Raw genomic sequence first — 18,122 nt, 5'->3', positions numbered from 1 at the left:
ATAGTTAATCTTTTGTGTTGTTGTTTGTAAAATAATGCCTATATAAGGATCATTGATCCCGTTAAATAAAGCATGACGAAAATTTGTCAAATAAGTTTACTTTTAAATTTGTTTAAAATATAGATCATATATCCTAAATATATTATTCAAGAATTCGACAAACATATCCTAACAATAGAATATTTATTGATAATGTTTGTACTCCATATAAAAATTTCTAGCTCCGCCACTGATATGTAATAATGTTAAGTTAGGCATACGTCTAAGACATGTATGACTAGAATAGGTAAATACCTAACAATAGTTAGTTTGTTGTGTTGTTGTTTGTAAAATATTGTCTATTAAGTATCATTGATCCCATAAAATAAAACATAATGGAAATTTGTGAAATGAGTTACTTTTAAATTTGTCTGTTGAAGTTTTTTAACTTATGAATATCAGATCATATATCCTAAATATATCATTCAAGAATTTGACAAACATACGAATATCATACAATACAATTCAAAGATCACGATTAGATACTGTCTTATTAATCATTTTTAGTATTCTATATTTTTTATATTTAAATATTAATATATTATTATTTTGAAAAGTTATTGTATAATGCCATCTATGCATGCTAATTTTTTTATGTTAAAAAAAATGACATTTTGCATCTGAATTCTGAAATAAATGAAAAATCAAAAACATCATATGGTTAAACACTTCAACTTTAAAAAAAAAAAACAAAAACTTATTATTGTAAGCCAAATCGAGCGACACAAAGGACTGAATAGTAATTTCACAGAGGGTGAAGGCAGAAGATATTCGAAGTTGGGAAGAGGGAATATGTGGTAACAGATTTTTCCCGGAAAAAATGATTTAGACAAGACTTCCACAACTCAATTACTTACACATTCCAACAAAAGGTGTTCAAATTCGTCAGGATCTGAGAATTATGTTTTAAATCAGTTGAAATTTGATTCGAATCGATCAAACACACTCCAGAACGCTTTTATTGATGGCGGAATTCACCGCCCTCCGTCGCCTGAAGCCGATCTTCATCGTCGACGAAATGTCGGTAGGGTTTGAGCCAAAAGATATCATCGGCGCTCCGTTGTACGGTGGCAGAAGTTGTAGGGGGTTGAGACTATCAGACAAACGGAAGATCACGGCATTAACCAATTATACCCAAAATCGTACCACCAGAGATACTAGAGTCTTCGCGTCGGCGTCTGGGAGCAAGTCGAAGAGCATGAAAGGCAATGAAAAGGACGCGATTGTCGATCAGCAAGCTATTTATGATGAACTGTTGGGAGATCCTGATTATGAGAGTGATAATCTGTCTTGTTTCAGAGGTTTAGTTTTGGACATCTCGTACAGGTTTGTGCTTCTCATCTTCCTTTTTTATACAATATTAGTTTAATCTGATGTGGTGCGACTGAAATCTTATTAGTTAAGCTGTCATACATCAACATGTATCTGTGGATTCTTCCTACTTTTAGACTGTTAGTTAAGCTACATCTCTGATTGGCTTCTTAATACTGTATAGTAATAACAGTGATTGGATCTGATTGTGATTGTTGTTCTAGGCCTATAAATGTTGTCTGCTGGAAACGTGCCATTTGTTTGGAGTTCATGGAAAAGGTTAGAGATTTGAAAAATGAAAACTTGTAATCATCTAATAGACTAATATTCATGAAAATTATTGATCTTATGTATGAAATCTGTGAATGTATCATATACACAGGCTGATGTTCTTGAATATTATGATCAAACTGTGAACTCTCCTAATGGATCCTTCTATATACCTGCTGTTTTAAGGGTAATTCATTATTCATCACATACTACTGTATTATCAATTCACTAATCCTTCATGAGAATCATAACACTATCTATTTGCAATTTGAATGTTCAAATTATCTCTTTTCTATCAGGTTCCACATTTGCTTCAGGTTGTTAAGAGAAGAAGATTTGTGAGTTTGCTTAGCCGAAAAAACGTATTAGCTCGTGACAATTTTACTTGCCAGTAAGTAACCTCACATTTAATTTCCAATATCTGCAAAAAAAAATAATAATAATAAATAAAATCTGAAATGTTATTTCTAATATCAACAGGTATTGTTCTTCTACTATGAACTTAACTATTGATCATGTCATACCCATGTCACGAGGTGGAGAATGGAAATGGGAAAATCTTGTAAGACAAAAGATTTTTATACACTTAAACTTAATTTTTGTAACACCAATCTTTTCCATCCAATTTTTATATAATACCTATTGTAATGAGATTTATGATTTTCTACTTTATAGGCTACTGCTTGTTTGAGTTGCAACTCAAAGAAAGGTCATAAAACACCCGAGGAAGCTAACATGAAGTTGCATAAGGCCCCAAAGGTATTCTCTTCTTTCCTTAACAATTACTTGTCTAAAATTTTTTTACTTTTTAAAACTAATTGTCATAATACATTGTGAGAGTCTTAATTCCAATGTGGATTGGATTCATTGTAGCCATCTAGCAGACTGATGTGTACCTGATTTATCTCACATTATATTTCTCGGACAGTGTGGGTCAGTTTAGAGGTTGTTGTGACCAGTTTGGTTTTCTTTGGTATTTTGTAGGCACCTAAAGATTATGATATAGTTGCAATACCTTTAACAAATATGGCGATTAAGATGCTAAAAATGAGAAAGGGGACGCCCGAAGAGTGGCTTCAGTATTTGGGAGGGCCATCGCCTTGACTTGATTAATTTGGTTGTAATTTATAGATGTCCATAATTAATAATTTTATTGTATATAGACTTTGATCTAATATAATATGTATATTCATATAGGATATGGTGCTACACTTGTAAAGACATATGTCTATATTTGTAAATAAAGATAATCACAAAAAGAACAAAATATGTGGAGTTATTTAACACATTGTCCATAATTAATGGTGTTTTTTTAAATTCATCAAAGTTTGAAGAAAACAAACATTTTAGGTCAAAACCTTTCTAGATTTGAAAGTATAAACCATATTAAAATAGTGAAAATGATGTTTTATAAAATGAAAATGGTTAGACTTTTATAAATGCATAAACATAGTTATGCTAGAAACGCACCACAACCTTCAATCTGATCTTGCGGAATATACTATGGACGACTACATATTAAACATCGATTAGTTGTTTTTTTGTTTTTTTGTTTTTTTTTTTTGTTTTTTTTTTGTTTTTTTTTTTTTTTATAACTTTTTACTTTATTTATTAAATATTATTTCATGTATTTTTGTTTAAATTAAATGTTATTTGAATGTAATTTTTATATTTTTAATTAGTTTTTATTCTTTTAAATTATATTATTAAAAAGGGTTTGAGAAGTTTGAGAAGCAAAAGATAACTATTTTCATATGTTTTGGGAAGTTTGGGAAAAGAATAGTAACGAGAAATAAATGATGCTGTATTTACGAATTGTGGATTTGTGGGAATCTATTATTATATTTTCTTTTATTACAAAGGTTTGAGAGGTAACCGTTTCTAAATTTTGTATTTTGAAAAACAAACATCTTATTTGTTTTACTGTTTTACGGACATTATGTCAAACATAAACTTCAACAATTTATGATTTTTGTTTATTTTAGTGTTTATATATATATATATATATATATATATATATATATATATATATATATATATATATATATATATATATATATATATATATATATATATATATATATATTAAAAAACAAGAGATAGATATATATTAGTAATTTCATTTTTTATTTATGGTAAAATTTTAAATTAATTAATAATCTTTAAATAGAAAATCATTTTTAATTCACACCTAATCCATCTTCATCTGCCAACCACTAAATGATCAACATTCATGGCCATCTTTGTAATTAAAATTTCACTCTTTGAAAATATAAACACATAAATCAACATTCTTTAAGTTGTTCGTTCTATTAGAAATTCCATTCTTACAGAATTATTAATCCATGCTTTGCAGCATAAGAACATTCTTTAAGATTTTTGCAACATAATTTCATTCTTACAGAATTATAAATCCACGTTTTCACATTAACAACATTCTTTAAGAACAAAAAATATAAACACCTTCGTCAATTATCTGAGCTTGAACGCCATTATTTTTTTTTAGAATCATATGTTCTTCATACAACACCATTCATAAAATCATGATTGCTCCTACGATATTATGTTTGCTTTTGTAAAGATAAGAAGCAAATTTAAATTCCAATTTGGAAGGTTTGATCGTGTGTTAAAATCGGGGGATATTTATCTTAAAATATGCAACATTCCTTATATCCATATAAATGAATATGCTTTTGCTTGCAGCATTCCTAATTAATATAGTATTTATTTGAATTTTAATGTATAGTGGGATGTTGCCAAATTTGTATGTGATGCATTTTAAGATTATTGCTCTTCTTAATACGTTTCATTTAATAAAAATGATATTTTTTATATTTTATTTTAATTAAGAATATAATTTTTTTTTAAATAACTTAAACTTTTGATCCATATTCATCCTTACATCCGTAAAATATATATCATCTAAATTATAACCTAACACTATATATATATATATATATATATATATATATATATATATATATATATATATATATATATATATATATATATATATATATATATATATCTATATATATATATATATATATATATATATATATATATATATATATATATATATATATAAAGAGAGAGAGAGAGAGAGAGAGAGAGAGAGTTAGGTTCATATCTATTATAATAAATGAAGGTTTTTTTGCCACATGTCCTTTTCTCATTCATTTGGACACATGGCATTTTCTAGAATTTTTAAATTTTTTATTTTCCACTTGTCATTTTATTGTATTTTTCATTTTATTAAATTAAAATTCAACATTTAATGTGTAAGGTAATATATATGTAAAGTATTTATTAGAAAAAATTTATATATGTAATGTATTCAATACATTAAAGTCTCATTAATTTTAATAATTCAAATTTTTCTCATTTTTCTTATAAATTCAAACTTTTTAAATTGTTAAAATTTTATATTTATTTTTTTTAATTAAGCCCATGTAATACATGGGTCTCACACCTAGTATGAACTATATATATTGTGTAAATGTATAACTAAATGTGGACCAATCATTTAATAAGATAATTATAAAAAATTTATAATTAAAAATTAATAAGGTTGCAACTATTTAGGGATAAAATTATCAGTTACAAATTATATTTCATTCTTATCTTCATCTTCTTTTCCTATACCATCGTCACTTTTTCATATGATCTTCGTCACTTTATGAAAAAATAAATAAATAAATAAATAAAATAAAATAAAATTGGTTCCATAGTTCTATTGTTCATGTCTGGAGTGAAAAAAAAAGTGTTATTGTTCGTTATCAGGTATTATTAATTTGTTTAATTTGTTTTACGTAGTTTTAATTATTCAATTTGGTATCCAACGAGAGAAATCCAATTGTAGAAAAAAATGTGATCTTATTCGTTAAAATCAATGAAACCTCGAAAAGCATTTCATTCAATTTAAAATCAATGTTATTTATTTTTTATTTGTTTTCTTTATTTATTTTTATTTTTTTTTTAAAGAAGGTTTTAGTTATTAAAATTGACATTTGATATTAATCCATCTCATCTGAAAAGTGCCTCACTTTTTATCGTTAATTGTGTTTTCTAGCTTTTAAAACTTAATTTTTATTTCCAATATCCGACCAAGTTTCAATAGAAATTATACCACTTGTTATTTTTAAAATTATCAAATTCAATATTTGTAAAAATAATATAATTTAGTTGATGAACTGTTTATTGCTTAGATCCAAATTAATTTGACTAGTTTGAACAAAATTTGGTCAAAATATAGATTATTTAGGCATAAAACTTAGAAATGCATGGATGAATCCGTCATGCCCTCTCACACTTGTTTTCTTTTGTTATAATTATGATTTTATGTTCTAAACATTAGCAAAATTCAAATTGTTTTTTTCTGGTTATGAAAGTGGCATGTACAATTTTTTTTCCTAATAACAATTGAGAAGTTATTTGTTATTTTTTTTCAAATATGAATTTTATAGCGACTATTATGTAAGAATTACGATATGAAAATAGAGAATTTATTACTTTTTTTTAGAAGTTTACTGTTTAAGCTACACATTTTTAAAGGATACTATATGTTCATCATTTTTATGTAGTTGAACCGGCTTTGTGTGTGTGTATATATATATATATATATATATATATATATATATATATATATATATATATATATATATATATATATATATATATATATATATATATATATATATATCTACAAAAAATTATTCACTTTACTTATTTATGTTTGTATTCTCAAAGAATATGGAAATTCAATGTAATATGTGTTCAACTTCTTTTTTCGAGTTATAAGGATTGAAACCAATGTATATTTTTAATAATGAAATGTTGAAAGAAAAAAAAAAGATAACTAACTTTTCAAGAATTGTTCATGTATTAAAAATAGAGATATGGAAAAAAAAAATCATCAAAAAACAAAGACAAAAGCATGCGAAAACCATCAAAAAGCAAAGACAAATTCTCCAAGAATAATAATGAAGATTATTCAAGAATGTTTTATATATTATAATTTTTGTATATTTTTCGAAATGATAAAAGATTCTAAAGAATATAGTATAAAATTTTGTGTATATTCTTTGAAATATTGTATATATTCTTGTATTATGTTATAAAAATGGTTCTTATTTTCATATTATATATTATTCAAGACAAAAGGTTGATGCTGACAACCCTAACCATTCTCATCGAACCCAGCCACCAAGGGTAATCGATAAGGGGGCATATTTTGACTCACTAAGCGGATGAGAATCATGGGGGTGTCGTGGATTGAACCTATGACCTATCTATTATCAAAACAAGTCTCTACATGCCTTACCAATTGAGATACACGTTAGAGGCTTGATGTTATATATTGATTGCATTGTAATATATTTTTCTTAAAGATTGATATGTTAATGCTTTATATTTGAGGTGTATTATTTAAGTATGTTACTTCTCAAAAAAATGTATTTTTTAAGACCAAAAGACTAAAAAAAAACTATTAAATAAAATCATATTCTTTAAGAATGAAAGAATTAAAATATGTGTTCATGTGTTAAATGAATAAGTATTATAAAAAAATGATGTAATTTAAATATATTGAATAAAATATGACATTTGATTTGATTTTATTAATTATTTTACTTTGTTTCCTAAAATGTAGATAATTATCATTTCTCTCTCTTTATTAAATATCATAATTGTACTAATAATTAATAATCGTAATTATATAATATATGTTATTCCATGTTAATAATATGTACATCAAGCTCACATTCTTTCATTCTTAATCCAATATTTAGAATTTGGTCAAACATTCACATAATATTTGTAATTCATATATATATATATATATATATATATATATATATATATATATATATATATATATATATATATATATATATATATATATATATATATATATATAGAGAGAGAGAGAGAGAGAGAGAGAGAGAGAGAGAGAGAAGATAAGCCTATTTTCTATTTTTCAATTATAAAATATTATAAAAGTAAAACAAATGTTAATAAATATATTAAAAGAGTATAATCATCAGTTTAAGTTTGTTAAAAACAAATTAACGGAAAAAAAAAGAGTTTGAGAGGACAAAAACCATAAAAAAAAATATACATAATTTTTTTTTGGATTAAAACCAGATAAAATCAAAAACCATTGAGATATTTGTAGTCTTTTAAAAAAAGAATCATTTTGTAAAATGATGATGTCATTTTAGAAAGAAAAATAAAATCAAGTTTTTCTACATCATTTTGTCGTTGAAAGTAATTTTGCAATTTTTATAGGTAATTTTGTTTTAAGAGCCATGATCAAATTGTTAAGTGATTTCGTTTATTTTGATATATATATTTTTAATATCCCAATAACGTTTGGATAATGTACTTCACATCTTATACAATATTACTACAAAATTAATACTTGTGTGGTACAAGCATTTCAAAGGATATGAATCGATCCATTTTCGCTTATGATAGAACAAATTTTTTGATTTATTGCAACGACTAAATGAGTATGATCATATTCGATTAAAAGGGCGACACCAAATCCCATATAATTTTTTACATTCAGTGTATAAAGTACAAGTCATTATATCCTTTTGAAGCTATTAATATCGTGGAAAATGATTTAATATGACTTGAATGTTCATTTGGTTTTCTTTCTTTCACCATCAAACACCAATTATTGCTGCAAATAACAGTTGAAAATGGTCTGTCTCCTGGTGCCATTCATTACCTTTTTTTATGGAGGTACACACCTCATGTGCTTGCTTTAAATTTGGTCTCTTTTTATTTATAACCAAACTTTATTTGGTATAGATATTGTTTTTACTTGTATTGGAATCAAGATTTTTCATCTCATGATAAAAACATTGTAGAAGATACATAAGGATATATAACACCTATTTTAATTTCAATTTTCTTGAACTACAAAAATAATTTTATGATATTGAGATTCATGTCTAATGGACTTACTTGGTAGATCTGTTATCACAAAATAATCTTGATCGCAACAAGATTGGTTTATTGGTAAACTCAGACTCAGTAAATAATTATAAGATCGTTATTATGTTGACCTAAAAAGTTAAGCATGTAATTTCAATTTTCATTTCATTAGTATTCATTTGCACAATGTTTTTTTAAGATTGTTGACGACAGTTTTCTATATTATGAAATGCGTTATGTGTTAGTATTTTGTTTTGGTTACATAGGTGCTGGAAGAGATTAATGAGAACAAGTTGATTTTAATTTATAACCTTATAATGGTATTAGTTAGTGCATCCTTAATCTTGTTAGATATTATAGTTGGATATATAGTTTTTATTTTAGGATTATATTGGATTTTTTTAAGATTATACTTCTATTTTATTTGTTTTCCAAAAAACATTTATATATTTCTATTTTTTTTTATTCTGAACTTTTTTAGCAGTTTGTCTAGGGATGTTTATCAAAATATATCTAATGATTTTTTATACTACCCTTTTAATCCAATTATTCATTAAATGTTAGATATCCAACTGATCAAACCCAATTCGTGACGGGCAAAGCACCGAGCTAATCCAATTAATCGTTTTTATCCATTGGATATCCAATATATCTAATTGTATATATCCAATTGGGTTAAATCTAAATTTCATCTAATTTATAAATAATTAAAATATCTATATTAATAACTTTTATTAAGTGATAAAAGTTACATTTTTCGCAAAAAAGTAAAGTCAAAGATACGTGAAAACAGACTAGAAAAAAGACTACGTACGTTGTTGTTGTTATACTTAGGACTACACTTTAATTTCATTTTGCTTTGGAAAATGCCTCGTTAAATAGTAAATTAGTTTTCAAATGATATAACATTGTTGTCAAAGAGTCTCACTATGATTTTTAGACATGATTGTTCCTATGGTTTACGGACTTAGGCCTAGGGACGTTCTCAACATTTGTTTTCTCATTTATGTTCGACATTCTTATAACAACAATCAAGGAAACATCTTCTCAACAACGAAGGAAACATCTTCTGTACATCAAAGTGAACCATAAGAGCACCCACACAAGTGCAAGGATAAGATTTTGCAAAAACAAAATGCCAACTCACCATCATTTATCAATTTTTAGAAAGAGAAATTAGTAGGCCATCTAACATAAGGATATATTTTGTCTTGAAACAAATGTATTAAAACGAAACCCTAGCAAAAGGGAAAAAAAAAAAAAGAAAACATTACAAATTATTTAACGGGTATTTCATTCTGTCAGTCTATTTAAATTAGAGCTAGCAAAAATCGATTCAACCTGCCAACCCAACCCGAATCCAACCCAAAATTAGTGGGTTGGGTTAAGATTTTCAACTTATTTAACTTAAATATGTAAACCCGTATAACCCACTTAATTAAATAGGTTGAGTTGGGTAAAAATTATCAATACGTTTTCAACCCGTCAACCCATTTAACTTATATATATATATATATATATATATATATATATATATATATATATATATATATATATATATATATATATTTTGGAGAGTGACTAGTATTATCGACGCTAAAAAAATGATGAATATTAAGATTAAATTTTATTAAATATAGATAATAAATATACAACATTATAGTTTACAAATTAATACTTTGATTAATACATGATAACATTCAAATAATATTAAATTGAATATATATATATATATATATATATATATATATATATATATATATATATATATATATATATATATGTTATCATGTATTAATCAAAGTATTAATTTGTAAACTATAATGTTGTAATATTATCTATGTTTAATAAAATTTAATCCTAATATCCATCCTTTTTTTAGCGTCGATAATACTGGTCACTCTCCGAATTCACTGTGAAACTAAACATTTTTAATGTTATTTGAACAATTTATTTGTATTTATGAATTACGATTGTGCTTAATTTGTCATAATTATGAAGTTTTATTTACGTTTCATAGTTTAAGTGCTATGATATTTAATTATATAATTTATTGAATTGATTTTAAATGAGTTAACCCAAGTTTAACCCATTTATTTAATAGGTTGGATCGAGAACTACATAAATAGGTTAACCTGATGACAACCCATTTATCTACAAGGTTGGATTGGGTTCCATTTAAATAAAAATGTTAGGTTGTGTTGACATTTTCAGCCCAATTATTAAATGGATTGAACCCGAACTCAACCCAGGTCGATTCATTACCACCTTTAATTTTAAATATTGTTTAACATAAGGACATTTGATGTTGAATATAATTTTTTTGATTACAATATTTGATATAATTAAAATTTTCAAGAGGCGCTCTTAAAGGTCTAAGTCTCTAAGAGACATCCATTCCAACGATTAGAACGAGACTATTTTGACACCAATGATAAACCATTTGAAATTGTTTTGCTTTATGACGAGGCTCTTTTGGCATCCATTCAAAATATCTTGCGTATTTTAGCCATTATAAAAGCTAGTTGGGGTCTTAAATAAGATGGTACCAAAGATTGATATGATAATTAATTATTTTATATAATAATTAATTATTTTAGTAGTTGAGTGTATAGTGTTATTTGTAAAATCAATAAATGGCAATATCAGTTTTCATAATTTTATTTTCGGAGAATCCTAAACCTAAATGCCACAACTGTTGAACAAGACATGAGTAGATCAATTTGCTTATTTTTAATTTTTCATATGAATAAAAGGAACCAAAAAACTAAAAATAGACATTAGGTGGGTGATGTTTTTACCTATCAAAATTTGATAAGATATTAATGCCAAATATGTTTTTGTAAATTTTAATCTTTTTTTTGGCAACGAGTGTGGTGTGGTAACATCCTTGTCTATAAACTATTTTTTAATTAAAAAATATAATACTAATTAATCCATGTAATGCATTTTATGTGATACTAGTTGTACAAGCTTATTATGCACATCATTGGTCTTCATTAATTATTGAACAATAAAAAGGATATGCAATAGTATGCAAATGAAAATTAGTGTCTTAAAAAAAACTAGTCAAAGGGCGGTGTTAACCGTTGGTAACATCGTCCACATAGGCTTGTCATCAGCAAAGACACAATGAAACGGCGGTGTTAACCGTTGGTAACATCGTCCGCATAGGCTTGTCATCAGCAAAGACGCAATGAAACGTTATAGCCTTAAAAACAAAAGGAACATAAATCTATTAAAATTAAGAGTAAATTACAAAATTCATCCCCGTTCAAGTGTCAAATTGCACGTTTAGTCTCTATTTTCAAAAATTAACTTAGATCGTCCATTATATCATTAAAAATTGCACGTTTCGTCCCTTAAATCATTTACCAGACATAAAATGTCTATTTTACCCTTATTCCTTTATTTTTGATTTATTTTTAGATTGTTATTATTATTGATTATAATTTTAAAGAAATCATTAATTAATTGGGCCCCACCCTCATATATCCTTCTTCTTTTTCTTTTCTTTTATGAACCACCACACACCTACATATTCTCACCCTCATCATCGTCTGTGCTCCACTACCACTACATCATCTTCGGTGCTCCTCCACCATCACATTATTGTTGCTCCGTGCCTACTAAAGACACCATTTGGTGTTGTCTCCTTCTTTCTCACCCACTCCCGACAGCAACACAAAACCCTAGCTAACCAGCATCACCGCTGACCTTCCTTTCCGAACTCTTTCACCATTGAACGTCGGTGATACCGCCTTCGGCCTCCTTCACCGTTATCATCACTGAACATCACCTCAGATCTACAAGTAATCGTCACATCCAAGCTTCTGTACGCCAGGGTTTCATCACATTTGCGCCGCCATCTCTGTCGGTTAGGGTTTGGATCAAAAGAATATCATAATAACCACAAGATAAATAGATTTTTGAGGTGGAAACTACCAATTTCCATAACTTATTGTTATAGATAATAGATATGTAAATCGTATTTTAAAAATCCAGAAAAAGAATTAAGACATTACATCTTTATATCAAACCGTCAATTTGAAATTTCAGTTTTACATGTATCTTTCCAAGTGGTATGATGAACCAACACAATTACATAATAAATACTTGGTTTCTAAATGATATTTTGAAACTTGCAAACTAGAGACCTTGTTACTTATGAGTAGTATTGTCAACATGCAATACCAACATAACAATTAAGCTCCCATTATCTTTGATATGTACTCAGAAATCAACTAGACTTCTAGAAATAAATACCCTTTTACTTCCTCATGGAAATGCAGATTCCTATTTCACGATGCTTCGCCAAACCTCTAATTAGGCTTCTTAAGCTTATGCACTTTATCCGGATAGTGTATGTGTTCAAACCCTTTCAAGACGTGATAAATATATCTCCTGAAAGTTTAATCAATTCCTTGCTATTCCTTACAATTCGAAATATGAAGATGGATGTCGTAATGATATTGTGAATTTGAGAATGCAATTAATACAACCAATATCCGTATTGATCTTTATTAGATCCTTAAAATCTACTAGCGATAATGTTTCCTCGTAACCATTTTCTTGTATTAGAGCGAAACCTTTTGCCACCAAGATCCGAAGGTACATACGTTCCCATCCATGTAGACTTTCATTTTCAACCTACAATCATAAGATAAGGTTTAGGTCAAACCAAAATCACATTTAGGTCTCCTTCATGGACTGAATTTGCTATTCTTCATTTCTTGCTTTCTGGCAGCTCAAAGCCCACCAGTGGGCTCCTCCAAAACCGTGCATCTATGGAAGGTTATGGAAGCCTTCCTTTGTTCAACTCTTGAACAATTACAACTTAATTCCTTGCACTTTTAATTAATTTAATTAATCCAAAAATTTATTCCAGTTAATTTCTAATTAATTATTAATCAAATAATACTATTTCTAATTAATATATTATTCTCATAACATATTAAAAAATATTTATTGCTATTTATTAATCACATAATAAATCAATAAATCAACCTCTCTCTCCAAAAGTCATTGTACACTATTACTAGTTCTGAGGGTAACCCAAAAAGGACTTTGCTTCCATTTGCAACTTTATACCAATTTAGTTATGAACTTAGAGATCCTAATCCAAAAAGAGTTATAGTTGTTAAGGAATTACTAGTTCTCTGAAACATGTATCTTTGATACCAATCTATCACGCCCCTAGTTGGCGGCGGAATCACCAGGTTGTGCGACGTTAGAATGTTGGATCACCGACAACAAATATATTAAACAACATATTGATTTTATCACACAAACATTACTTTTTATTTCTTTTATAATATAGATTACATAATTGTTCGAGGTACATGTATAAAACAAATGCAAAGTAAATCCTTAGAACACAAATACTTCCAACCGCACTCTTTGGGATACGCTCGTCATCTCCAATACTTATTCTTCTGAGAGTACATGTGGTTTTGAAAGGTTAACATGATGTTGGTGAGTTCACAGATTTTTATGTTTTGAAGTGTTGTGTGTAGTTTTATAATAGTTTATAGGTACTAGTATTAATCTGAACTTGCATCCTTGAGTTTGTTATAATGTCACTACTTCTTAGGTTTGTTACTATTAGTCTTTTAGTTAGTTAAGGCTAAAAATTGTTGAAACGAGTTCCTATAATCGAGCTCATGACGTTGAAAATCCACGAGATGACGCTTCATCAGACATCGCCAAAGTTTAGAAAGCTATTCCTGCTATGACTCGACCATCAAGGTTGTAGCTGGAAACCGCATGTGGGGGTGTCAGCCATGTATAGATCTGTAGATAGCTCTCGCGCTCACTTAATATTTAATGAATATAGGTCAGGGTTAGCTAAAGGTTATTTAGCTTAAGTATGAATCATGTCTCATTTAACAATTGTTTCTGTGTTGTCGTCATATCGTGCACCTTGCTTTCCATTGTTAGATTTAGTTGTACTTAATTTATATATAATCTTGTATATAATTAAGTTAGTATAGTCTATTCCAGTAGGATATGTAACATCCCATTTAAAATATAATAATTAAATAATAAACTTGGAACTCGAGAAGCAATTTGTATTATTATATATGTTATTATAGCCCAAAAATCAAATAATTAATATCGGGATGTTAGTTCGGGGGTTAAAGTGTAATTTTGGGATTGATTTTGAAAAGGATTTTAGAAGTTAGGATGTGTTTGGTATGTATTGTACCTGAATTGTAATGAATTATGAAAGATGTGGGTTATTTGGTAAATCTTGGATCAAAGTTGGAAGGATTTTATGGAGTCAGGGGCTAAATGGTAATTTTAGGACTTAAAAGGAAAAGGAGGAGGGGCGAGTTGTGTCAATATGGGAAGAAGTTTTATGTGTATCGGGTATTTAACGTAACTTCTAAACCCTAACCCTAAGGGATGTAATAGCCGACACCCCACTCCCTCTTAATCCTACCAGCTGCCACCCTCTCCCTCCTCCATCGTCCGACTGCCACCAACCTTCCCACCCGACTCGCTTGCCGTTCCAACCAACCAAGACCGCCATCGACGTCTGCCATGGCCGGAGATACCGAAGATCGACGGGGAACCGGTAACGACAGCCACTGTGGTCGTTTCTGGTGGAGGTGCGACCACTATAGTTGAAGATCAAGACCTCCGAACGCACCGCTGCTTCGCCATCATGACGTTCGCTCCCCTTGACGTCGTTCTTCTATTCGTTTTCGCTCGAGCCCGCTGCTAGCCGCCGTCTGCCACCACGAAGTGGCTGAGATGGGTGTGTGGTTCATTTTAGACCGACGACTGGGTGCGTGTTTTAGTAGCGTGAAGTCGTGTGAATGTGATGTTGGCCGGAGATCGAGGAAAGGAACCACCATGGTCGCTAGCCATGGTGGCCGCCGCCTGCTGCCATTTTTCCGTCACCACCAGCCACCGTGGAAGGTGGTTATGTATGTGTGCTATGTGTTTAAGTGTGTGTACTTTTATTGTATTACACTAAGTGTGTTTTGTGTTGTGGGATAAAAGTGAACCACCACCACCGTGAGGTGCTGGTTGCCAGCATCTACCACCACCAACCACCACATGGGTGGCTGTGTGTGTGTGTCATTATGAGTGGGTGTGTAGCTTAGTGTGTGTTTGGATATCATGTTGTAACATTGTAATCGATCGGAATAGTAAGAAATCTCATAACCACCACCGACCGTCGTGTCGAGTGACGGTGTGCTTTGCCTTTCTGTGTTTGATTCTTTTGGGATGCATGAAACCCTAGTGGGCCCAATGAGGCCATAATAGGCCCAAGTTAACCCCAATTGACCTAATAAAACCCTAATGGTCCCAATGAGGCCCAAAGTGACCTAAAAGCCCAACCAATTGACTATTGGGCTAGTATTGGGTAGGAAACCCTAATTAGGGTTTGGAAAACCCTAATGGCTTAAAACCCTAATTTTAAGGATTGATCGGGACACGCACATAAATTATTTAAAGTTAAAATATTAATTAATGATCATTGGAAAACTAACCTAAGGCAATATTGGACTTAATGGATTAAGTCCCTAATGGGTTAAGTAAGAGACACTTAACCCTAATCATCATTTCATGTGAAAACCCTAATCTCACTTGGACCTTGAAATGAGCCTTTCTTTTGGGCTTTGGTAATTGGGTTATTAATGGGCCATCCAAGAACAAGCAAATGGACTAGGATAATTTAATAGGCTTTAGGGTAAGGCCCATATGAGGGTTTGGGCTTAATTTGGAAAATTGGGTCGTAGATGGGCCATAATTTGGGCCTTGATGATTATATGATATCGGGCCATTGGAAATGCCAAGTGTTTGGACTGGACTAAGTAGTTGGGACTTTAATTATGACCATGTAAAGGTTTGGGCCCAATTTGGAAAGTTGGGCCATATGTTGGGCTTTGGCCCATAACTTGACTTTTGGGCCTTTGGAGTGTGAGTTGGACCTTGGGCTTGGAACCTAATTATTAATTGGGTGTTTTTTGATGTTGGCAGTTCGTGAATCTGTCAACCAACAGCTGGAGTTTCATCCGTGGGACTTCAGCAGTGTCAGGTGAGTTATCCTCACTATATCAACAGGGTCTAAGGCACCAAGGCCGATCCTTTATATATTTGTATCTGGATTATGGCATGCTATGTTTATTGATTACATCCTGGTAGTTAGGATGGTGGTATGCTTATGCTTAGTGACCTGGTTAGGTCAATGTCCTGGTTATAGGATGATGCTATGTTAGTGACCGGTTAGGTCTGTATCCCGGTTATTGGGATGTTGCTATAATTAGTGATCTGTTAGATCGGTTTGACTGTTATATGATATGAGCTAGCGTATGATATTTATGTGCACATGTTTGTTTGATTGGGGGTTGGGTTGAGGCGGTTCTGCTTTGTGTTGTAGGCCAACATACCCGGGGAGCGGTCTAGATAGGCTGTAGGCCCTACGAGGCGGTCCAGTCATGCCGAAGGCTCGGAGCGGTCCAAATAGGCTGTAGGCCCTGCGGGGTGGTCCAGTCAGGTTGAAGGCTCATTATGCATGTTGTTCTGTATTTGTTATATGATATGGTTATATTTGTATGGCGTTGATATTTTGGGGGAACTCACTAAGTTTTGTGCTTACGATTTCTGTTTATTGTTTCAGGTACTTCAGATATCTCGGCAAGGCGAATGCGTGACCGTACACATCCTCGTGTTTTGGACTTATGGTTTCTGGGATACTCTGATATTAAATTATTTTGAAAACATTTTTTAATAACTAACGACTTTTGGATGTTTGAAAAAGTTTTAAATTGGCTTGATTTTTGTGGGTGTTACAGGATATGTGGGAATAGTAACAACTAGGTACAATGTTATCACAAAAGTTGGTCAGGGTAACGACTAGGTATAATGTTTCCTAGAAAATTAGCCAACATAGTTATTGGCGTGTGACGTGTGGGCGTGCGTGCATGACGAAAAATCAATTTTCTAAATTTCGTAACTCTCGCATTCGAGCTCCATTTTTGATGTTTAACATATCCCCGCATAGGTGTTGACGTGAACTACAACTTTCTTTTTGGTTGTTTTGTCTAATTCTAACTTTTATTTTTAGCCTATATCTTATACCCTTGATGATTTTGCAAAAAATCATAACTCTGTCATATGGGTTCTGTTTTTGGTGTTCTTAGTCTCAAGATTCTTATTTTGAGGGGTACTACGATTCTCCTTTTGGTGACTTTAGCTAGAAGTCAACCGTTCCCTTTGTAAATTTTGACATTGTAACTTTTTATATACAATTGATTTTTAATATTATAAAAATCATATTTCCTCCATGCTAGGTTAGATTTTTACGATGGTTATATTTCTAGAATCTGTTGGTATGTACATTTTGAATGCGTTAACCTACTCATACGATGTCGCTACTTTTGGCGCACTTTTTTTTTTATCATATTAGTCAGAATAATCGTATTTGGTAAGGATGTAATCGAATATATTTATTTATATATCACAATATTACATCATTTTCCAATTACACTTATTCGTCTATGTCAATTTCTAACGGTGGTCGGTGACACTTTTGCCTTAGT

The 18,122-nt window shown here is 30.0% G+C and overlaps 1 protein-coding gene across 1 annotated transcript; it reads left to right on the top strand.

The window, feature by feature from the left end:
• Positions 1-752: 752 nt before the first annotated feature.
• LOC111905328 (uncharacterized) lies at positions 753-2,904 on the top strand. The gene is made up of 7 exons (XM_023901023.2): positions 753-1,365; positions 1,575-1,629; positions 1,733-1,807; positions 1,920-2,011; positions 2,101-2,182; positions 2,296-2,379; positions 2,605-2,904. Exons 1-7 carry the CDS (start codon positions 1,004-1,006, stop codon positions 2,722-2,724), a joined length of 870 nt encoding a protein of 289 aa, XP_023756791.1. The 5' UTR covers positions 753-1,003; the 3' UTR covers positions 2,725-2,904.
• Positions 2,905-18,122: the final 15,218 nt, after the last annotated feature.

The sequence above is a fragment of the Lactuca sativa genome, chromosome 6, assembly GCF_002870075.4.
Source record: "Lactuca sativa cultivar Salinas chromosome 6, Lsat_Salinas_v11, whole genome shotgun sequence".
In the NCBI taxonomy this organism is placed as follows: domain Eukaryota; kingdom Viridiplantae; phylum Streptophyta; class Magnoliopsida; order Asterales; family Asteraceae; genus Lactuca; species Lactuca sativa.
The sequence above is the reverse complement of the archived record's forward strand: the minus strand, read 5'-3'. Positions and strand labels throughout refer to the sequence as shown.

Bases quoted from the DNA above. Each gene is read 5' to 3' on its own strand.
- LOC111905328 (XM_023901023.2), top strand. From the start codon at position 1,004: ATGGCGGAATTCACCGCCCTCCGTCGCCTGAAGCCGATCTTCATCGTC. The intron at 2,012-2,100 runs GTAAGTAACCTC...TAATATCAACAG, and splicing joins CGTGACAATTTTACTTGCCA to GTATTGTTCTTCTACTATGA. The intron at 2,183-2,295 runs GTAAGACAAAAG...TCTACTTTATAG, and splicing joins AATGGAAATGGGAAAATCTT to GCTACTGCTTGTTTGAGTTG.